Source organism: Chinchilla lanigera, unplaced genomic scaffold (assembly GCF_000276665.1).
Source record: "Chinchilla lanigera isolate Chin_1 unplaced genomic scaffold, ChiLan1.0 scaffold00003, whole genome shotgun sequence".
NCBI classification, from domain to species: domain Eukaryota; kingdom Metazoa; phylum Chordata; class Mammalia; order Rodentia; family Chinchillidae; genus Chinchilla; species Chinchilla lanigera.
Window position 1 is genome coordinate 35,092,622 of NW_004955404.1, and position 25,663 is coordinate 35,118,284.

Below are 25,663 nucleotides of genomic sequence, written 5' to 3' on the forward strand. Positions count from 1 at the left end.
GGCTTATAAAGTTACTCATTAATGTTATCTTGTTGTATCTCCACAGCTTTTTCATTAAAGAAAATTCAGCAGAAAGCATTTTCTCCTGATAGCAGGAACCAATTTGCAATAAATGTTCTGGAAACCACTAGGGAAGCCATTACTGAGGTCTAATAAAAACAGACAAGCGTAACTTGTTCTATATTTTTGTTTCAATCACATACAGATGAGACCCCGCTTTCTACACCAACCGCAAGAGACAGCCTTGACAAACTTTCTCTAACTGGGCATGGACAACCACTGCCTCCGGGGTTCCCGTCTCCTTTTCTGTTTCCTGATGGATTGTCTTCCATAGAGACTCTTCTGACTAATATACAGGTGGGCTATGTACAGTCTGCAAGAGAGGGACATAGAATACTCAGATGGAGGTTTTCTTTTCCAAGTTCATCCAATGCCATTTAATCCACTCATGAGATAGACTGAACCAGCTATTAAGCTTGTTTTTCTCCAGAAATTAAGCATTTAAAATTGCTACACTATTCAAATTGGCTTAGAAATGCTTAGATATGTATATTAAATCATAATGAAACTTAGATGAAAATGACGTCGGCATTTAAAAATGCATTCTGCCTAAAGGCTCCCTTTATTACCTACTAATGATACAAGCACTACTGTTAAAGTTTTTCAGATTTACTAAATGATGGCACACCAGTTCTAGTAAATATTTAGATATTTTTAAACTGTTGGACTTCCAGCGAGGAAATGATATGTTTAGTTATTTAAAATATGTTCAATATGAAAGAATCCAAAAAAATCACTTCTTTCATAAATAAGTTTGTTTCAATTAATAGGGTTTCTTCAAAGAATAGACTTCAAAAAGCTATGCCAAAGTTTCCACGGATTTCCTATGTGGTCTTCAGGATGTATACTTTACGTACAGTACATTATGAATCAAAAATACTTACAGTTAACAATAACACAGAGCACGGAGCCAAGATAATAAGAGTGTTTGGGATAGAAGAACACACAATTTTCTTGCCCACACAAGAAGTGGTCATGTGGATCCCAGATGGAGATTTTTGTAATCTAGTTGACCATATTTGGGGTAGCTAGAATAGGCATCAGCACACAGATGCCGTAGTTATAAGATTCTTTATAAAAAAATTTTATTCCAACCATCTTCCTGAGTGATATTTTCCTGAACACACTTCTTACCATATTAAACTTTTTCCCAGTAGAAATGTAATTAATTTTATTTACCTCTCCAAGGACATAACAGAAGGCCTTTAATATAACATATCTTCCATCTATTAATATGGCATTTTTAATGCTAATGTAATTAGAGTTTCCAGAACTGTATTCAATATTAAGGTTTTATATCTCAGTAATTGAAACAACTCATCGATGTCACCCAAACTGAATTATGACCAAGGAATTAATTATAACTTGAACAGAAAATAAGACTTTTCCCCCAAACTTCACCTCATAACTCTTTTTTGTGAAGTAACACTTTAGTGATTTTTTTTTATTTCATAGAATTAAATATTTTCAGAAATATCCCTCACCATTCTGAATTTAAATTCTAAAAAGTAGAATAATGCATTTTACATTCTTATATAAAACAAAAAAGGCTAGGTATGTATATCTTCACTAACTAAAATCTCTTTAACCAAACCAGTGAAAATTTAAGTTCAATTTCATCTGGTAAACCAGCACATTTATGTGAAAGGTGGGTTTATATATGGAACCTTGCCTCCTTTATGACTACCGCATCTTTAAGTCGAAAACTGATAGTTTGGGAATACCGTGCTTAGACTAGGAATACTAGGCGTATAATTTCAAATTTCTTAACAATAGAAAGAAAAACAAGCTAGGCATGATGACATTCACTTTTTACTGGCTACCAAAGGGACAAATTTAACTGTTTTTAAAAATTTTAACCTTTTAAATTTGCGTGATTTACACATGCTGGCAGTGGCAGAAGTATCACAAGTCAGAGTCCAGGCTGAGCAACTTAACTACTTACCGAGACCCTGCCTCAAAATAAAAAAATAAGAGTAAAAAATGTAAAAACTTTTAAAAGGCTCTGGACATAGCTTAGTGCAAAATCCCTGGATAAGGAAGGGAAGGAAAGGGAGAGAGAAAAAGAGGGGTGAAGGAGAGAGATTTAAACATTAGCTTTAAAATACACATATTTTAAACAATTTACTTATTGAAATTTCTCTAAATCTGCTATACTCTTTAACTGTTTGCTTGTTGTTTTATATTGTATATATACTGTGTATATTTTATATTGTATTTATATTGTATATATACACACATATGCAATCACACATACACACTGAATCACAGTCAGTAATGTTTTCACATCATTTTACAAAAGGTCATGGATGCTAATTCTTATTATTGCCACATTTATTGAGCTATGGTACTATCCCAGGAATGGTACAGAATGTTTAAACAGTCATGACCCTGGCTTATTAGGCATACAGTATAAATGTGCTTGCTGTCTAAATTCTAATTGGGGTAATTACAGTCTGCCTACCTCAATTTCCTCTGCAGCTTCAAGTCTATGTAATAGGGTTCTCTGCTTTCTCTGTCAAGTTGTAACATACTTGTATAATAAGTTTAAAGTTCCATATTTCCCTTAAAACAGTTTATTTTTAATTAGAATCAATGGCAAAACCTTTCAAGATAATGTTCTAATAGTAAAAAAATTAAATTTGATGATATAATATAATTTGACCATTATGTATTATAAAATTTGTTAGGATTAATAGAGATATTCCCTCCATGAAAGCTGTGTCAAAACAACTTTCATAAATATGATATCTTCATGGTTTAAAGATCTATAGAAAAATAACATATATATATATATTTGTATATACACATACACATATACATTTGGGGGCCAGATTTTTACTTTTAATTTTGACTTTTCATTAGTACATGCCTAGAGTACGTAATAATTACATTCACAGTAAGAAATTCGTGCATGTGCTGAACACATTTCAAATTTTTCCCCTTTGCTCTACTCCCCTTTTATTTGTCAGCATCAGATTATTTAACTTATAAGATAATAACGCTATATATTAAAAACCAGACATAGATTGAAAAATGCATAAAACATGTGAGACAGTTGTACTAAGTCAAGAGATGCTGCAGTGGATTAGAATAACATTTTTCTCTCTCTGTCTCTCTTTAGCCAAATTTTTCTTAGTAGAGCTATGCAGCTTTTGCTTGGCACTTGAAGCTGTTAGAAATTAAAAGTGGTAACATATAAGAATAGCTACAGTAAGGGATAATAATTTTATACTAGTGAGGGGTATGAGTACATTTCAGTTTTTGTTTTAAGAGTGTTTGAAAATTTTACAAGGAATTTTATTTGATTTTTTTCATTAGGAACAATTTTTCATCATGGGTTTTCTAATTCAAACATCTTTGGATAATTTGTGAGGCTTAATGAGAAAAAAATTTTGTGTTAATTAACTAGATGAGACACCTTCACATACTGGCTACCAGTGTAACACACTCAAAGGATTCTACCTACTATTCTCAATTTGAGTTTTCATGCCATAAACTACATGACTCTATTGGAAGATAGGATTGGAAACAATTATGTACTTTGTTCATATGTCTTTTCACAAAAATTATTTTAGATGGCTTACAAGTACTCAAACAGTAATAGACAAGTAAAAATGTAAATGTAAAAAAGTAAAGAATATAAAATCTAATTAGGGATGAGAGTAGAATCAAAGATATTTATTGTCAGGGATACATAGTAGGGGTTTGGTTCACTATAGTTTGTCTTCAAAGTACTTAACAACTACAAAAAGAAGACAACCTAAAAGAGTTGTTAACTCACACTAAAAGTTAGTTCCAGGTTGATTCATTATGGTTTAATAAATAGACTTAATCTAACTACAGTATCTAAGAAGTAGTTTTATTTCTGCGTTGGAGGAATAAAATGAAGAAATAATTTCACTCAATATTAGTGCTGAAACACTCTGATTATCCTACTTTACATTTCAATGGCAAAACCAGTACTCTATTTGTGTACATTTTAATATAAATTAATATTTTATTCATGTATATTATTAATGTATAGTTTTATTGAAATACGTGTAGACTAAAGGTGAGGAGAAAACCCCACTCTCCAATAGACCATTGGATTCAAAATATATGAGTAAATTACAATCAGATATACTAGTATTATATTCTAAGATTTTATTATCAATTATACTCATGTAGTTTTTTCTTCTTTCTTCCCATTACCATTTTTTTTTTTTTTTTGTTTTTTTTGTTTTTCTCCGGTACCGGGAACCAAACTCACAACCTTGCACTTGCCAGGCAGGCGCTTTGCCGCCGAGCTAAATCCCCAGCCCCTCAGTACCATTTTTGAAAAGACTACAAAATCATTAAAATATATGCAAAATTGTAAATACATCTTACTGTGAAAAGAAGAGCAATAACTTCTTTAAAACCTGAACTACATATTTCTTCCTTTATATTGTATCCCATAACAATAATAGTATGAATTAATACCTAAGGAGCCATTTTAATGTGCCAATGTCTACAGTAATTATGTCGCTTTTAGCCTGAATCTCTTTTATCACCTGTACAGTAGGTTATGTTACCCATTTTCCATTGAATAATACAGAAGGAGATATGGTTACACAGTGCTGGTGCAGCCTGGATTTCAGAAGAAGTCTGATTTCAGAGACCACGTTGCCATTTTACCACCCATATTATATGAATCAGGTGATAGGTATATGCCTGAAAATGCTTTTTTACAGGCAGTTTGTCATCGATCACCTTTGAAGAATAATAACCATAACATTAGATTGCACCCAGTTCTATCTTTCATTACAAGAAATTCTGTGACCATGCACCAATTGATTCTGTCATTGTTTTATCTACAAAATTCCAGATTCCAAGGGAAGCAATTTTTTTTAATCTACAAAATTCCAGATTCCACGGCAAACAATTTCTTCACATTCTCCAAAGCGATAGGGAAATACTAATAGAAAAGAAAACGAAGGGTAATTGGCTGTGGTTCAGATACTGGCTTACTCACCTCTCACATCTGTAATCTTAGTCATCTTATCCTTCTGGACCTTTTTTTTTTAAATCTCTACAAGTTTATTTTTGATACAATGGATGAATCACAAATACTTCTTCAAGAAGGGTGTTTTACTCTGACTAAAAGAAACATTCTTCAGCACAAATTTGTCACACAACTTTGACACTTGAAGAACCCTTATCATCTGGTTCTGAAATAAATTTGCATAAAATATGAACAAGAACCAAGTAAGCTTTTCCCTCTTTTATAAATCTAACGTGCTAGGAAATCTTGCTTATTTCATGTCAGTATTACCTGAAATATTCTTATGCAGTTTTTTTTAGACTTTCTAAGCAATAGATATAGTGGAAACATTGCTAGATCTACTGTAGCACCTTTAAAATATTAGCTCATTCTGTGAAAGTAATTTAGTTTACAAGATAAACTATTTTAAAAAATAAAAAAATATTGGTATATTATGACAAACTGTCGTGCTTCACTTGTGGAAAACAAACGTAGGGCCAATCAACTCATGTCTCTTTTCATTGAGAAATATTTAAAATGACTTTCTTTACAGCTATTCGTATCCCACTTATGCTAAGAACTAAACTCCTCTTGGAGAAAAAGATCATATTTTAAACCTTCTATCTTTTACTATGCTCATTGTTGTCACAGCATTTTACTAGGTATTACATGTCCAAATGAGGTCCAGCATGTAGTATGATCTTTTGCAAACCATCTACCTGCAAATTCTACAGAAGTTACACAAATGCAAAAGTATTATTATCACGGATGGTTCAAATGGTGTCCTGATGATTTGTAGAAGCTGCCAACACTACTTGCTATTGCATTTCCCAACCCCCTGCTGCACTGAAATTTAATCGGTTTTCTGTATTTTTTTGCAGCGGAGATGTCACTGGTTGTAACACACTTTTGCATATGCATCAGTTTGGCTCTAGTGCAGATTTTTGTTCACACTGGACTCCTACTGATATGCGCTGACTTAAAGTCTAAAAATTATATTTAATTTTATATAGCTTATAAGTACTCCCCGGAGGGTATTGGATCCTAAAAGTTAATATTTTTCAGACATAATCAGCAGGAATAAGTAATGTATTGCCATTAAACACATTAGCAGCAACTGTAACAATAGGAAACAGTAAACATAAATACTCTTAGCAACTTCATTCTTTACAAAGGAATATTAATATAAAATTACACAAATCCAGCAATTTAACATTATTCAACATGTTTATTCATAAAGACTGTTTCATATTTAAAGAACACCAAAATATTGTGTTTTGTCAGCCAAGGACAATAATAGTTTAATAGTAATTTATTTTAAACAGCTACTGATAATACAACCAATCAACACATTAAGTGGTGCCAACATTGGCATCTTGCTAAATAATCTCTAGACATTGCACAGAGAGTACATCTTTCAAAGATAAGTCAACAAGAGCAATCAGAGCAGAAAATTAGAATTTGGTATCTTAGAATTAAAATACAGCTAAACTAAAGTTTTAATTGGGGTGATCTAAAAGGGCACTTGATGTAATGATCTCTTTCATTTGTTACTAATTGTTTGTTCCTGATGAAGAAGAAACGCGCAGGAATGTTGCTGAATTCAGTTAAGATGGCAGTTTCCTTAGTGGCTATGCATTATTGTTAAACAACAAAAGAGCGGGGAGGGGCACGCTCCTACAGAGAAATCTTTCTCCAGCCTTTTTCATATCACAAGAAGTGCACCAGAAAATTCAGGGTCGGGCATAACAAATACGAAATAATTTATGTGTTTGAAAAGAGACTGAAAGTGGCTCATGATGATGCTCAAAGTTATATTGGTAGGCTGAAGTACGGCTCCCTCGCTGTGGGGTTTACAAGACAAGTTGGAGTAGAAATTTTCACACTGTTCGTGTTGTGTTAACTTTTGTAAGTGGATGTCTCCCTCATGTACACCCATACATGGCATCTACTTCCATTCTGCTTATAATTTCAATCAAAATTTTCAGTCTGTGCTATTCACAAGAAAAATCCTTTCTACTTCGAAATATTTGGTATTGTGGAATTGGTAAAAAAAAAATTAGGGCTGTGGATATAGCTCAAGGGCACAGTGCCTGCCTGGAAAGAGGGAGGTCATGAGTTCGATTCCTGGCATCAAAAAAAAATTTTTTTTAGTTCTAATTTTTACCAACAAATGTGGTTCTATGTATTTGAGCTTATGTTCAATATATTTTTATAATCTTAACCACAAAAATCACAAAATATTGCTTTTTCAAAAATTATACAGTAAGTCAAAGTTTATGCATTTCTTTCCTCAATCAGTTGTATGAACAGACACATTTTATTGTTACCATATGTTCTTGCAAATTACAGTAAAAGAATTTCCTAAAAATTATTCTCATATTATTACAACCATTATAAGGACTTTTAAAAAATAATGCACTGTGAAGTCACTATATTTTGGATCCATTGAATATAATATATCTAAAAAATATACCATTATTTTAATTTTTATTTATGATTTTTAAAATTCATTATATTCTAGGTATTCTCTGAGCCCTGGGGATATAATGCTAAGAAAGAGACAATTCCCTACCTCAGAGAACTTACATTTTTGTGGAAGAGACACACCATAATCAGTAAATAAATACCTGACCATATTACATAATGATAAATTCAATAAAGAATTTTAAGGCAGCAGGAACAAGATAAATTTGGAGGGCTATTTCAAGCTGGGTGGTAAGAGAAAGCCTCTCTTCAACATTAACTATGAGGAAGGAAGAAGTAAAGTGATAATGCTGTCTAACGAAAACTTTCAGGACAGGAACAATTTCCCTATGGTAGAAACAAATTAAAAAAGATCATTGCAGTTAGGGTAATCATGCTAAAAAGGGGGAGAATAAGTGGAAGATATCTACTTGTGGAAACATATCAGTCTCATTTTCCTCAGTTCTTAAGTTCTAGACATATTAATATACTGCCCCCATTTAGTTTTGGATCTAGATATTCTAACTAGCAGCAACAGTACCTGCATGCCATAAATATTTGTCTTTCTATAATAGTTTAATTAGATTTAGAAATTTTGTGGTTTACAGTATTTACCTTAATTGGTGCTGGGTGATTAAGAATGAAAGAATTTGATAAGTATGTACCTTTCTTATAAAATGATTTGAAGTAATGAATGTAAAGTGCTCTGCACCAAAATATTACCATTCTGAATACTTTCTTTGTACAGGGGCTTTTGAAAGTTGCCATAGATAATGCCAGAGCTCAAGAAAAGCAGGTCCAACTGGAGAAAACAGAGCTAAAGATGGATTTTTTAAGGGAAAGAGAACTAAGGGAAACTCTTGAGAAGCAGCTGGCTATGGAACAAAAAAACAGAGGTATTCATGAACTTCTAAATACATTTAAGTAAAATATTCAACACAGTGGTATACATCTGAGGTGATTTATGTTGAGACTGTAGCTTTTTGGTTAATTTACCTATAACTAAAGTTTACAGCAGAATTTGAATCGTGGGCTGGCATTTTTTTCATCTCCAAAGTACACATTTCCTTTCCTGTTCCTACTCAGAGGATTGACATATAGCCATTATGTCATTGGTCATATAATTTTTATTGCTTATGTGGTTTAGCAAATCTGTAATCTTTAAGATAAAAATGAGCTCTGATAAGATGACAGCCATGAAGAAAACTTTTCAATTTCCCTTTGAAAAACTAGAGTTAAAGTCATGAAGCTAAAGTAGAAAATACTGATTATTCAAGCAAAGCGGGCTTAGTAAGATATTTATCAACTGAACTTGAAGACTGATGAATATCTGAAGAAATGACTATAGTTAAGTGTTTGTATAATTTTCTTTCTGAATGACTCATTTTCACTCAACAAGGTCAAGTACACAGAGTAGAAACCAATATGAATTCTTATTGGGAGAAACTGATGATATTATTGATCTATGAACTGTGTCTTTTAGCACACTGTACCATCCATCTATAGATGATTTTGAAGGTCATTCATATTTGTATGTTTATGTATGACTTTGAAGATTATTTACAACTAACACTAATTTGCTCCAACTGTAAGATTCTCCCAACTATTGTACAGAAAGGGGAGATTTTCTCTTTTTTTTAACTTAATGAGGATGCAATTAAGGATTTATATATTCTTTTACATGTCTCACATGGTTATTCAAAGATCATTGTTTCTGTTTTCTTGTAAAATAGGCAGGACTTAGTTCATTTCACTAGTTATTGTGAGACAATAGCTAGTGCATTTCTGGAATAAGGTTGATTTGACAATCTGTCAAATTACCCACATATAGTACAATTCTAAATAACATAGCCCCCATTACTTTAGATACTGAAATAAAACAAAATAAACACTGACAATAAATGTGAATAAGAAAGTTTGGTGAGAGAGTTTAATCTATGAAGGTATTTTCTCTGAGATAGCCATATCTTCATTTTGTTCTAACCTAAAGAAGTCTTTTGTACATGATTTATGAGTATTTCAAAAGAAGATAGAAAAGGAGGAGGAAAGAAAATTGCAAGAAGCACTTGAATTTCAGACAGAACAGTATGAGCAAGCAGAGAAGGCACTGAAGGAGGCAGCTTCAAGAGGTAGTCTCAGATAGTCTCATGCCCTTATGTAATTTTGTAGATACCTGTTGTCAGGTTTTACATTCTACTTTATTCCTTTAACCACTAGAGGGCAAAACATTCACAGAGCACACCACAAACTTTCCATTTAATTAATCATGATCAGTAAATTAAAAATAATAATGATCACTACTTATCTATAATGTACAAATCTACTGAGGCAGAGGAGTACCCTGAAGACAGAATGGGTCAGTCCCATTTGATTCAGTCACCTAGGAAGACACCGCGAGTGGTCAGTTAGAAGATGTGGATATTGAGCTACAATACTGTGGATATTGTAGTGCCAGCAAGAGTGTATCATTCAAATAAATATTTCAAAATGTACTATTTTCAAAGAAACATAAAAAATATCATCTTTGGAAAGAGATATAGTAAGCAAATAATTCTGTTGCAATAACTTCATGATATTTGTACTATTAAATAAAGGAAATTACCATTTATTTGGAATAAGCTTTACTCATTTTTATGTTACAAGACTAGTCAATTTGCGGTTTAATTTTAAAAGTTTCAAAAATATATTATATAGAAGCAATAAGTTCAACAAGTTAACGGGCTGTCGTCCAGACAGTAGCTAGTGACACAAACAGGCTATGTAGAAAATGAAACTAGGCTACTTACTTCAACTATTATTTCTGCAATTTATATTTGGACAGAATATTTTGTTAAATAAAAGGTTATAGTTCTTTAATCAGTAGTAAGAGACCAAATAGTAAACTTGAAATAATCATGCTTCATGACATATGCACAAATTTTCTCATAGTGATTTTGGCATATTTATAGCCACATTTACTGTCAAAAAAGATAATTTTAAAGAAAACATAGATCCTTCCCAATGCTGAGTAGTTATGATATATATTTATATAGAGGAGAATTTGAAACAATTACTTTATTGAAAGTATAGTTACTATACATTTTGGAAAGTACCCTTACTTTTTATTATTTACTGATTACACATTATATGGCAATATTTAAATTACTGGTAAGAGAAAAATATATCACAATCAGCTGTATATCATAATCTACTTTTTTACATAGACATAACACTGTTATCAGTGGCATATTATTATTAGCATGGAGGTTTTATATTCCACTGGGTTCCTGAAGAGTGAAAATTAATAATTTTTCATAACTTGCTATGAAGAAATTGTTCGCTGAGAAAATTATAATAACTTGATCCAAGTAAATTACTACTTACATATGTTAATCATAATTAGGACCATTTTACTATTATATACAAAAACATTTATTGAATTTCCTAAAATTTCAAGACAAAATTATTAAAATCCTAGTTGTGGCAACATGACCTGCTTCTAGTGTTTTGAACTATTCAAAATATTCTTGACTATTCTGATAAAAGGACAATTAAGCTACAAAGTTCATTTAATCAAGATTCTTTTATCAGTGAATATAAATATTTACTAAAATTGGCTTCCATTAAATTTTTCTCTACCTGTGACAATTAAAAGCTGTCTAGTAATTATTCAAGGCTAAAGTAATAATTGGCTTCTTTAGACATTGTATTAAGAATTATTTTAAGTAAATGTGGGGTTTTTTGAACTTTCTACTTATTGGCAGGTTAAATCCAGCAGGAAATTAAAAATAGATAAAAATATTGACCCTCTGTAAAATAGCAACATTAGAAAATGTTTTACAAAACTAACAGTGACACATTTTTTTCTAGCCATAGTTCAAAAGAGGCTAAAAAAGGAGAAGAAGGCAAAAAGAAAATTGCAAGAAGCACTTGAATTTGAGACAAAACGGCGTGAGCAAGCTGAGCAGACACTGAAGCAAGCGGCTTCAACAGATAGTCTCAGAGTGTTGAATGGTAAGAAGATGTAAGCATAAATGTGACCAACTACAATTTTGAATACTCAGAAGAGAATTTAGACATGCATTTGTGGTTTTGTATATTTCTATGAATGTGATCCACGCAGCTATGCATGTGGCTGAAAGCGTGATAGAAAGAGTTTGTTGGGGAAAATACTTTATTTCATAAATACTTCTATTGTTTTATTACTTTACCCTAGCACCTGGGATCCAGCATTTCTTTGTGCTTACCTAAATCTTTTTTTCTATAAAAAACATGATGAATATCAATTGAAGAACTTCCACTTCTATCCTATCTTGTGAACATTATTATGTGACTTGTTTATCTATTTAAATCTGAAAATTCCTATGACTAGAGATTCTGTTCAACCTTTAAAAGATGACAAAGATTTATGTGGTTTTAATTCAGCACCAGAGTAACAGGTTGTTCTTTTTTTAAAAGGACAATGGGAATCAAATGAAATATATGTCACTCTTACCTTTCTGTGCTTTTAGACTCTCTGACCCCAGAGATAGAAGCTGACCGCAGTGGCGGCAGAACAGATGCTGAAAGGACAATACAAGGTAGGAATTTGCAGAAGGCTATAAATCTAGATCTTGCTATATGAGTTTTTCCTCAGCTCTAGCCTGCTATTCAAGCATGTAGCCTACCATCTGGGCCACATCAAAACAAGTTCAAACAAGGTCAAGTTCATCTTGCTTGTTTATATGAGCGAATTCATTTTGTGCTGATAGATTTTCTTTAAATTAACAGGTCATTTCTGTTTATACAATGCAATTAAAAAGGAATAATTAATTTTAAACAATGTATGAATTAATCTAGGACATAGTAAATGTACTTTATTGAATGTTTGGAGCCCAACCTAACATAGAAAGGGTTTATATATTCTATACCATATAAATAAAATAATAGATTAAGTAAATATGTAGTTCTTAAAATTTAAAAATGTCTAACTAGTCACTTTATGACAGTTACTGCAAGGCACTTGCAAAATGTACTCATTTAATGTTAACAATAAATTAGATTGTTTAGTTCCTGTGTGGATTTCCAAATATTCTGCATGCCATTATATACATTTTAATCACACAAATATGCTAGAAAAATCATATATAGAATACTAGAGGGAATTGAGTTAAGCACTAAGAAGAGCTAAATATGTATATTACCAAGCCCACACTACTAGGAAAGGACAAAATCAGAGGGAGAATTTATAATGAAACATCTAGACAAGAAACTCGGTCAAACAACATGAATACTAAACAGGAACAAGAGCATTTGTTGTCTTTTTAAATAGGATGATTCTTTAAAGGGATGTCTAAAATGATTAAATGTTATAATCCTCCCAATTGCTTTTATTTTGCACATAATGTATTCTTGCAGATAAATGAAAAACTCATTGTTAATATTAAGAATAATTAAATAGTGATTAAATGTTTTTCATAGTTCACATAATATGTGTGACATAAGTTCATCATCAACATTTTTGTAATTAATAATTTGATTATTTTTATTTTAAGGTATAAAATTCATATACTCAAATGCATATTTTAATGTAGACAAAGTCTTATTTGTATGAGGTTGAAATATTGACAATTTTTAATTTCTGTGATTTGGATATACTGAAAAAAGAAAATTATCTAAAATTACCTTCCTTTTGCTATCCATAATGCTATTAGTAACATGGTGAAGCTACCAAAATTACCTCATGATAGAAAAACAAAATGTTGTACAAAAATAAAACATTTGCACAAGAATTATTCTTAGTAACTCAAAGCCAAATCTAAACTATTATGGGATTATTTTTGTTTTTAATTATGATATAAAATATTCAGTCAGACAGCCTTCCAATTGTCAGATTGATCAAAACACACAAGCTTCAATAAAATACAAGTATTTATTTTTGTTAGATAATATGAATTTTCTTCAAATGAATTACAAAGAAGCACTATATGGGTGTTTCTAGCTGTTATTTGCTTAAAAGATATTTCACACAGGTGGACTATTGCAGAACTTTTGAAATAATAGAGAAAGAGATCTTTATTACTCATTTTTCACTCTGAGTCTTTTTTCTACTATTATACTAAAACAATACATTGGAAAAGTAACAGTAACATTAACTGTGAAGAGAACAAATGAAAGAAGGAAGAGCGTCTTTAGTGAAATTCTGTCTAAGCACCACAAGGGAAAGGCAAATGAAAGACAGCCAAAACTGACTCCTAATTTTACATTTCGGGAGCCATGTGAAGCAGTGCTTCAAGATTCAAAAGTGATACTAACAGCTTCGTGTCTCCTTCACTCTGTCTCGCTGTGTCTCCAAGTGCAGACATTACACTCTTCACGTTCACTTTTACTCCCAACCCAACCAAAACTTAAATTGTTCTTTATTCCAAACTAAACTCTATTTATTTGGGAAAGAAAAAACTAGGCACATAATTTTATGATTATCACTTATTTTTAATATTTTAGCAATAAGTAAATACCACAGTTGGCCCTCGAGGTAATCACCTAGAAGTTGGGCACTTAAATACTGCTTAAGTGCCAACTACTTACCTTCATGGAAGCACCTCAGATCAGACTAAATATTGCATCATTGTCGATATCACCGTTTTATATGACAGTTTCCATAACATTGAAGAGGTGGTGAAAACAAAACCTGAGTGGTTTAGAAAATATTCTTTCCGAGCAACCTTTTTAAATGATTTAACTTTTCTTCATAAGTACGACAAATAAATTCGTGTCTCACAGAGATAAATTCTTTATTATTAATATTTCTAATGACTCACTCAAAATCGTGTGTTTGATGAAGCTATTGTAAATATAGAATGAATATTCCAAAACTATAAAAGAAAACAACTTTGGGGGGCTCTGAATCATATGGCAATTAACTCTTTCATGTTGTGAGTCTTCACAGATATCAATGCGATGATTTGTGTTGGGGTTTAAGAAACTTATACCTTAAAAAGAATGTTCTGTGCTAATATTATTTAGACCAGATATCATGCCTTTATCTTATAGTCTGATTAACTACAATGAAGACAATATGTAATAGATCAATTATTGTAACTGTGCTACTAACCTATCTTGAAACTCAGCTGCATTGTTTGTTTATTTTTTCTCTTCAAAATAAAAAAAATAAAAATAAAAAGAGTTGGAAAGGCAAATTGAGAGATGACCTTAGTCTAAGGATAACTAAACGTCATTACTTGGCTCATGGCTCTCTAAGAATGCTCCATGAATAAGATTTTATGTTTACTTGTCAAAAAGAGAAACTATTCCCAGATTCGGAATCCTCTTTTCAGTAGTCCCCTGACACTGACAATTTTCTTTCACAAACTTCTGGTTGGTGTTCAATTAAAGATTAAAGGGAATACTCTTCAGAAAAAAAAAAAAAACCAAAACAACTTATCCTATTTTATACTTCTTTAAAAAGATGGTTGAATGTTCAGGAAGAATTTATGGAAATACTTTTTGAGCAGTGGTTTGGGCTGGTCAGTAAATATCCTCCCAAACTTCCTCTACATATAGAAATGTACATACACTCTCTATGTTGCCAGTTCTGTAATGTCATGGTTTCTTCCACTGAGTCCTACTCTTATTTTCATCTTTCTTCCTAGGCAAGAGTATCTACTTAAGTGAGTTCAACATATATTTTGACAGTTGTATAATGATATCTGTCCAACCCTTAGCAGCTCCCTTAGCAGCCCCAGACAGTAACCCACAACTTTCTGTGTGGTTGCTTCACAGAGGTCTCAAAGTTCAGTGCTCAAAACAAAGTATTCTCTCCACAAATCTAACTTTCTGCAGTATTGCTTTCCCACAGTGACTCTCTTCCTGACTCTCATCAGGTCTAATTCAATGTCCGTATAATGAAGGAAGAACTGAATTTGACATCTCCCTCCTTCACTCCATGGCAATCTACCCTTAATCACCGCTCTTCCCCTTCAATCTCTCTGCTCCTGTCTTGCTGGCATTTTTGTTCTTGATATTTTCCTAAAGGCAAGGACATCCCTCCCCACTTCCTTGCCTTAACTTGTGCACCATTGAAATCCCAGTTTAGAAGTTACCACCTTTAGAACACTTCGCTTCCGCTGAAGCGCTGACCTGCCCCTTAGGCTCAGTTCCACCTGTGTGCCTCTGGAGCTGCTTATTCAGTGTTCTTCTCTCAGAGTAGTTGGGCAGCCAGAGGCATCCTGCTTGGTTCACAGCTGAGCCCCTACTGCAGTGATGGTGAACCTTTTATAGTTTGGTGCCCAAACTGCAACCTAAAACGCTTTGATTTATTGCAAAGGGCCGGCACTGCAACTCAACCTGAATACTGAGGTTTTACTTTAGAAAAGACAATTCATACTTTAGCATCTCTTGTCTTAAAAGAAAAACAAATGCTATGCATGCCATAGGCATGCCGCCACTGCCCTATTATCTGTAGGGGTGTTGGGCACACAATGATACTTTCTATGTGTTCCCTGAAGGAAGAAATTAGACACTGTTAAATTAGGACCTGTGTTAGAACTTATGGATATGGAAGTTCTTATTGTTCAACATTTCTCAGTCAGAAGTTCTTATTTTTCAGCATTTCTCAGTTGGAGAGACTGATGGAAGGAAATAAAAATGATGTGACTGATTGGGAAAGTTAGAATTATAAATGCTGGCAAAATTAATGTTCATATTTGATAGCTGAATTAACAGTGTGTGTTTTTTCTTGTTGTGTGTGCCTCTAATATCATTTTATTCTTTGCACATAGGATCTAAGATACGCATTCTGTACATACCTATTTATATCTTATTTTTGAATTTTAAAATAATATTTAATTTAACATTCCAAAATCACATTTAATAATTAGTTTTTCCCATCCTATTTACAAAGTGCATGCTTTTCTTTCATCTAATATACATGAATATAATGCTTTTCTGATTTGGTTGTTAAAATTACAAAAGGTTAAATCTGCCAAAAACACATTCTACCATGACATGGTAGATATTACTGGGAGACTATATTTTATATAAAATTTTTGAAAAATCTTGAAAGTTTACTTTCAAAACAGTTGCATTTTGCTTTAATTTTTCAAGTTAAAACCTATTCTTTTGAACACCTAAATTATTGTTAAAATCAATATTAATGTGAACCACAGTGCCTCTGACATCATAGGTTATCTTCAAGTTATGCTTGGAAAATCTTGACTTCACTTGAAAGTACATCTTTTATGTACATCCAATGCCAATAATTAAAATTATTTTGCTTTTTATTTTCTTTTTAACTGATCCTAGATCACAGAAAACCAAATAGTCCACCAATAAAAAGACATAAAATACTTGCCTACACATTAACAATCTCTTTCTTTCCCATTTAAAAAGGTTCTGTTTCCTAGATGGAAGACACAGGCTGAATTTAATTTTAAAATTATTAATTTATTTAATAATCATATTCAACATCAGTGATATACTAAACACACTTTTTGTTGTCACTGCATTAGTATGGAGCTATGTGTTTAAGATAAATTAAATCTTTCTTGTGCCAAAGAGAAAACTGAGGCTTAGTGAGGGTAGATGACTTATTAAAAGTCACACTAAGAGTGTGTCAGTTAGGACTATAACGTGGTCCAGTTGTTCTCCACATCACCTTATTTTCTTCCTGAGTGCTTTTAAATTAGGATTGTTAAATGATGTCCTTCTTTCTCCTTGAAAATATATCATTATTATTATTATTTGATTCATAACTGAGAGCTGCAAAATATCATATATCATGTCATTTTATGAAAGGAATTTATATCTTTTATCAAGCTTCTTTATTTATTGAGTTAAATGTTGTAGTACTCATTGAATTTCCCAGGATTGCATTTCTTTTATTTAGATTTCAGAGTATTACATCTTAAGTGGAAGTGTTCCCTTATTAAAATAGTGAAAAATATTGGAACATAATGAGCCTTTCCTCCTTTCTTATATAATAGAGTATTCTAATGTAAAGGCAAGGTAATGTAAGCCATGAGTGTTTAATTAAATTGCTTATTCTGGGCTGGGGATTTAGCTCAGCGACAAAGCGCCTGCCTGGCAAGCGCAAGGTCGTGAGTTCGGTTCCTGGTACCGGAGAAAAACCAAAAAAAAAAAAAAAAAAAATTGCTTATTCTGCTCATTGCTTGTCATACTGCCATTTTTGTCATACTGCTAGTTGGTTGGATTGCTGGCACTTAAATCCAGATTTTTCACCCAAACAACTATGTTCTTTCTACTAGGACTTGCTACCTGGACTTCCGTATCTCTTATAGTGCAACCACTTCAGCTGTATCACTCAGTTTAAGTACTCAACACATTGTATGTTAATAATTTAAAAAGACCAGGCAATGTATCATCGAAATTATTAACAATTTAAAAAATGTTTCTTTCCTGTTTTTACCATTTTCTGGCCATCATGCCTATACTATGTTTATAGACACTTCCAGACACACGGAGAAAAACTTCATTTTAAACAAAGAAAATAAAGTAGCAATAAGATAAAGTAAGAAATTAATCATGTTTAGATAAAAGATTCAATTTCATCCTCACAAAGCAGCATGTAATGAACTCACAATAAATTTAGAACCTCAGCAACAAATCCAAATTGTATTTGGTGTGTGACACATGAAGAAATCCTTCTTCCTTTTGAAGTAAAGGTTTGGATAGAACTTGCTAAATAACATGCCAAGACTTAAATTAATATTGTTAAATCAAACCTGACTTAATCTTACCACTTTTAAGATCTTTACGAGTGTATCATTCAAATTTTAATATCAGAATTGTTTTTAGCATACTTCAATTTCTACTACTTAAAAAAGACTTCTATGTCTCATATGGAAATTGGGATTCCATAGGCATTTCTACACAACATAGAAGTTAGAAAGTGCACAAATTTTCTAATATTTTTTTCTTGTGCAATTGGTTACTTTTGGGGAGGTGTGAACATTAAAGATTAAATATAATAATTTATGTAAGACACAGTGTGTACTGGGCAATGGTACATACACAGTTAAATTTTAGCTGTTAATATTAAATTTTATTATTATGAATTAACATAATTACTACAGAGCCTGGCAACTGGTAAACACTAAAGCTATTATTGCTCTAATATATAATTTACATTTCCCTTATTGGAAAATTGGTCTTTATTTATTGTGCACTATTGAATTAATCCCATTGTGAAGTATTTGTGGAGATTTTACCATAATATTTTCAGTTACCTAAACTCATTTTTCCATATTTAAAATGTTTTTAATTAGAGAAAAGAAGTAAATCAGTAAAATGAAAGCATAGAACTTAAAATTATATTTTGGGCTGCCAGCTTGACTTTTGTCTAGTCACTTAGGAATAAGTAATCACCATAGGGATTACTTCCAACTGTTTTTCTTGATCTTAAAATATGTTAAAATCATGTTACTCTGAGCAAAATGCAATGATAATAAATACGCTTTAATTCCCTTGGCACTGGTTTTTGGTGCTTGGCAGCATTTCAGTACAGCTAATCAATTTCAGGTAGCATTGATTATGTTGAACAAAATGTGATATTGACTGTAGTCTAATAAATAGACTATTGTTCTACAGTTATCACAGGTCATTGTTAATTACCCATTCATCTAGAAATCAGCTTTATTAGATAGGATGCTCTAGAGATATTAATGAATTTTCATATTTTCTAAATTGTATAATCTTTTCCATCATTTAGTATAAAGATATTTATTTCTTTAAATATTGCATTTGAATGTAAGTAGATATGCTTAAACTCCAAATACTGAAGCCCTGTGTAATTTTTTGTTCTATATGGTTTCTTCATATTTTACACCAATTATATATGAAATTGGACATGATGGGCATTAAGTTGGAAACTCCTAAAAATTGCTCCCAATAAAATAATTCATTCTAATTATTATTACATAAAAGTATTTTAAGGTACTTTTTCCGTACTGCTATCATTTGAAATTTCCACTTCTGCTTCTGCTTCATTCTTTTACTTTTAAAATAAAAAAGACATTACAGTGGTCATTATAATGTCTGTGTTGTATTGTGACATTTCTGTGATGTTATTTCAATTCTCAGGCCATTCACCAAATACTAGGTAGTTAATGAAAAGAAAATAATAGGTCTTATTTTGTAAAGTGTTTGATACCATTTTTCTTAGTAAAAATTATGTAAGAGCAGATCAACATTAGGAGAATTTAGGAGATATAGAAATCACTTTTATCTGAAAGTACCAGAGACAAGGGATTGGAATTTGAAGTTTAGAGAGGGGAAAATGGACATTGTGCAACTAAATTGCTATTAAGTACTTAAGCCAAGCATTATTAATATAAAATTTTACAGTTTTATTAACATGGATAAAATTGTATAATTGAATTAAAGTGGCTTGTTCATGAATATATTTGTGATTTAGCTTTAATATTGTCTGAAGACCTGTAATGAGAGAAGAATGATGAATGGGAAATGAGAAACGTATCAGAAGGGGACCCTAAAGATTATGCTGGATCCAAATTTGATATCATGATTTGTGAAGTGAAATAGTGCTGAAGCAAACTGTACCAATGAATCTCACAGATGATCCTAATTTGGAAGGCATAACATACAGCCATGTGGAATGTTTTAAGATGCAAAAGCAGCTTGAAAAACTTAGACGTTAAAAACTGAATAAAATTAAGTCACCTTTGGAAGACAGATAACTGAATTTTTAGATCTATTTTAAAGAATATTAAAAAGCTCAACAAATACAAAGAGTGATTTGTATCCAGTTCCATCTTTTCATAGTAGTACCAGAGTAACAATGAGGTTCAAATAAGCCTCTGTCACTTTAATTTTATATGTATTTTTATCCATTATGTATTTTTTTACTATTCATTGCAAACTGTCTATGAAGTTAGTTTTCCTGTACTTAGAACATTAATTTTTAAATTTTTAGACAGTACATTACCTTCATATTGAAGGAAAAGTAATTTTTAATAATAATTTTTTGCTTGGAGATTTCTCACCTTTATTATCACGGAAAAAAATGGATGGACATTATATCCAATCAGCTTCCTGACTGAACACTGAATCAGTAGGAAAATGTGTATCACGTTTACCAAAGCTGAGGACGATTAACCTAGTAATGTGGGTTAGAACTGACTCTAGTGGTTCACATTCACAAAGCTGCTTCTTCTTCTCGTGTCCACTCTTAGCCAGAGCGGCCTGCCTACGTGAGAGAACTGATAAGACGCAGAAGAGTTTCTTTAAAATGCTGCATAAATACAATCCATATTTTTTTTCTGAAAAATGTTATGATATTTCAAGAGTCACAAGAGTGATTTGAATATTCAAATTATAGAAAATGTACTTCCATATTTAATTCTGTTCATTAAAGTACAGGATTTTTGTATGCAAAATAAAAACTTGAGCCACAAATATAGTACATGATTAAGTAAAGTATGCCATCAATTTTGATAAAATGAATACGTTTAGACATTTGTAACATATAACACCTTTTGATGTGAATTTTCACTTAGAAAAAAATTAAAACATCATCATTTAGACAATAAATATAAGAATGTTTCTAGTGGGTTATGCTACCTCCCGGGGATAGGAACAAAATGCAGATACGCCACAATAATGTTTTTTTTTTTTTTTTTTTTTTTTTTTTTTTTTTAATTTCTACTGCTCGAACCATATTAATGAGAACATCATTTTGGAGAACTAATTATTTCTATTTGTCTTGTGTCACACTTTCTAATTCCCCTATATTAGCACAGCCAAAGCAAATTAATTGCTTTTCCAGCAGTTGAACCTTGTCCAAGAATGAGCTCACATTCCCTTCCAGTTTCCCTGTTTGTGGGAGTGCATTGTGTCAAAAATTTCTCTTGATACTAAACATAGTCTTGAGAATACCTTTACAGATTTCTGTGTGCTCACTTGATGAAATTTATAAGTTTAAGTGACCCGCCAGGAAAGATAAAGTTCTTAGCTGCAAGATTATACATCAAAACAGTTAAAGTGAAATTAAAATTAAATGAATGAATCTCACTGAAGCAAAAAAAGCAGTAATTAATGGTTCCCTTAATTGTCTTCATAAAATATTTGCATGGGTCTAATTTGCATAATTTGCATGTATTAATTAATCTTTCAAAGGAATTTTGTGCTGAGAGAAGCCAAAAAATCTCTTTGTTTTATTTAAGATCTAATGAAATATTTATCTTCTTTAATGAACTTCTCATCTTCATTAAAATAAAAATTGCACAAGTTTGTATGTTTTAAATGTTTTTATAATTGAAGAATTCAAAAAATCTCTTTAGACTTACAACAAACACATTATTTAGCTTTCAGTATCATTTTAACAACAAGAACACCTAAAAAAAATAAAGTTCAACTTCACTTTCTCAAAGATGGCAAAACAGTTGGTAAGTGAATGCAGCTATTCAGTTGTACTAATAAGCTTTATAAAGGCCTGAACATTTCTTTCAATGGCAGTGTTATTTTTTCTGCCTGAAGTACTGGGCAATTAGAAGGTATGGATTTAAAAAACATCAGTATGTTTAATTATTTGGGAAATGGTTGATTAGTTCAAAATATTTTAGTTAATTCAAAGAAATTAGCCCATAAAATTCCAATAGTTTCTATGAACAAATTGTAGATTGACTGACAGTGTTTCCTGGCAGAAACTGTAAAGTTCCAACTTTGTTCTACATCTGTCTCCTGAAGAATTGCAACAGGGATTTCTGCTCTCACAAACTAGGAGATCATAGTAAAAACCAAGAGACAGGCCCAGGAAGGGATAGACCTCAAAATCTGAAGTGCCAGTCATGTAGATTCAAGTGAATTGAGGCCCAATGTAAGGACAACCTAGGATTTTAAAAAATGGAAGGGAAATGGTGACCTATTAATGGGATTCATTCTTTTTGATGCAGCAATGTTTCAGGATACAACAAAGAAGAATATGAACTAGTATTTCTAAGGCAGTTTAAGGTATGCACAATTCTATAAAATTTTTGTTTTGATGATGTTTATAAGCCCATTTTATATTTGAGGAAACTGAGGCACATGATATAAGTTACTTAGACTCAGTCATGTCAGCACCTCCAAGTCCGTTTGTCTATGTACACATTGCTTCCATTAACATAAACAGCGATCTTTTTATCTCACCGTAATTTACGAAGTGGTTGTGACTAACTAAGTATTACACTGGATAAAGAGGGTGGCATAAATTTGTAAGGATTAAGATACCAAATGCAAATATGCAGTTCCTTCCATGTAAAGTTTAGTACTGTGATAAATATCAATTAAATTAACTTTGCATTTCTTGTGGAACCTATCTTTAGTAAAAAGGCATTTTCATTATCCAGAGGTTTTTTTCCTGTCTCACTACCATTTTCTATTTGTATTTTCTCAATAAGTTTTCCCTGAAGTAAAACAAACTAGAATGCATCCACTAGTTTATAGTGATATTAATAAATTCATTGCAGGTGCCAATGCAGTTTCAGCACTAATGTTTTACTTTATTTAAGTGAGTGGTTTCAAAAGAATTAAAATTAATATTAATATGATCACTGCTAGGAAAGCACTATTGGACTGAGAATGATAGTGTAGTGTCAACATTACCATGCATTCACATTATCCCACTTTAACTTCTAAGACCTGAGATATTATTGATGTTTTCTAGTCTACCCAGATCAAAAGAACATCTACTTATTTTCTATGAGTACATGGGTACACCACATATGAAATGTGTCAGTAATGCCTGGGTACACATACACCTGGGTTCTGGATCCAGAATTCCTGAGTTCGAATTCCTATGCTGCTGTTCCTACTTTGTATAATATTAAGAGTGCAATTTAATTTCTTACTTTTTTTTAGATTCCTAATCTGTACAACTCAGATAATAGAAATACATAATATGTATTTTACAGACCTGGTATGTGGATTAAGTTAATATATGTAAAGAATTTAGAATAGTGTCTCGAAGAAGCTACGTACTGATCAATGTATACTATTCTTACAACTATGCACAAATTTGTTGTAGTAATAGTACAATAATATTTATATCTAGTGGTAATAGTACAATAATATTTTTATTATCTTTGCTCTATAACTCATTTTCTTTTGCTTAAGCATTAATCTGGCAAGTGAAAATTACATTCACCAGACTTTCTAGAGCATTTAAAAAATTCATGACAGGGCATGAATTTCAGTACTTATATCAATTTAAATTGTGTATTTTAAGAGATTAATTTGCAACTACATATTATGTAAAATTATGGATCTCCTTCAAAGTTAAATAAAATATAAATAAGTTATTTTTGACTCACATTTAAGATGGAAATGTTTCAGCTTCTTAATTTTCTTACTATATTTTGGGAAAATCTTCTTAATATGATTTGTATTTTCATATAGTGTAGAATAGCTACATATTCTTCTAATTCATCCATAAGCACACTCCAGAGATAGTAAATCTCCAAATATAGTTCCACCTAAGCCTACTAATTACACCTATAAAACGATGAATGATGCCTGCAAATTATTGGATCTGACTCTCATTCTTTATTTATTTCTCCCTGGGAGGAGAAATACTGGATGGGGAGATCTTAGAACATAAATTATTCCCATACATATTCAGGTATGCTGTGTTTAACTTTGATTCTGAACTGTGGTTCCATATTTACATGTGAAGGGTTATGAGGTGATCATAGCAGAACTAAGGGCTAGTAATTTACATTTCATGATAAAAGACTTACTTGTATTAATATCTCACTTGATGTTCTTAGAATGCTTTGGCTGGTTTTAATGAATGTCTCCAGTAGTTTTAGGAAGTTGTGCACTGTAGGCCTGATCGTCCCTAGGAAAAGGGCTGGAAGGAAGAGACATTCCAGAAGTGAGGGAATACTAAAGACAACCAGAATGGAAAGCGCATTCCTCTTGTATTCCAACAGGTGGCGCTGGGTCCCAGCAACTACCGGCCGAGCGGGAGCACCAGCCCTGCAGTGTCACATTCATTTTCTTTTTTTTTTTTTCCTCCGGTACCAGGAACCGAACTCACGACCTTGCGCTTGCCAGGCAGGCGCTTTTGCCGCTGAGCTAAATCCCCAGCCCTCACATTCATTTTCTAAAAGAAAGCAGAAAGACATATTTATGTAAAATTACAAACTTTTTGAAAACACTGTGGTTGCTTGAATGAGTTTTACTCATGCTCTTTGATAATAGCAAAATAAATAAAAGACCTCTGAATAAAAAACGACTAGTAACACAAGGCAGTATGTGAACATAACAACCAAATTGAAAACAGCACATCATGCAAAAATAAAGGGAAAAGTTCATAAAACTCTTTTGAATGGGGGCAATGACTTCTGTTCTTAACTACTTTGAGTTCATATATATTTCAGGAATAACATTTTGAAACCTGCCTGCCCATATCTTCTGTTTAATTACTCTTCTCCTTTAGATTAATTTCATCTTGTTAGCCACTTTAGTCCTATGCAAAAAAGAAAAATGACCAAAGTATTATTTTGTAGATTAAAATTGATGTCCTTAAATTATTAGCTTATAAAACATTTAAAAAATTCCAGGATACTTAAAAAATTCTGGAAGGGTTTGTATTCTCCTATGAATTAAGAATTAATGCTGAATGTGTCCTGTCAAATAAAAATATGCATTGAAGACTCAAGGAATGAAAAGTCTGAAATAAATTTGATAGAAATAGAAATGTTCATGGAACAAATGTCACATGGTATGGCTGGTCTCTTGGAGTAAATGTCTTATAACTCTTAATATTGCTCCAGGCTAAGATTCCATCGAGGTATGTAAAAAGGACAGTTGCTTTTTTAAGAGTTACTGGCATCAAACTCTACATGTTTGACATTTTGTTCCTATTATTCCAGCATATGCATGTATTTTACCGAGTTTTACAATGAATTTTTAAAGTACAGGCAAAATTTAATTGGCAACTTACTACTCTCTTATTCATTCATGAGTATAACACAGGAAAGCAGGTGACCCCATTGTGATGAATTGATTTCGGTTCAAACAAGATAGAGAAGTCTTTACTGGATCTCTAAAAGAAATCCAAATCAAGAGTATGGAATTATCCAACACCAACTGACATGCATTCCAAGAACATACAAAGACAGTAAAGAACATACTGTACCATGATAAACAATG

The 25,663-nt window shown here is 31.9% G+C and overlaps 1 protein-coding gene across 1 annotated transcript in view; it reads left to right on the forward strand.

Moving 5' to 3' along the window:
* The window catches only part of Dach1 (dachshund family transcription factor 1), a 378,258-nt gene extending 352,842 nt beyond the window's left edge, over positions 1-25,416 (forward strand). Inside the window, exons 9-14 of the mRNA XM_013516960.1 lie at positions 206-357; positions 8,280-8,427; positions 11,381-11,524; positions 12,022-12,090; positions 24,439-24,491; positions 25,384-25,416. Coding sequence (XP_013372414.1) covers positions 206-357; positions 8,280-8,427; positions 11,381-11,524; positions 12,022-12,090; positions 24,439-24,491; positions 25,384-25,416 — 599 coding nt within the window. The remainder of the gene's footprint in view (positions 1-205; positions 358-8,279; positions 8,428-11,380; positions 11,525-12,021; positions 12,091-24,438; positions 24,492-25,383) is intronic.
* The last annotated feature ends 247 nt before the right edge of the window (positions 25,417-25,663 follow it).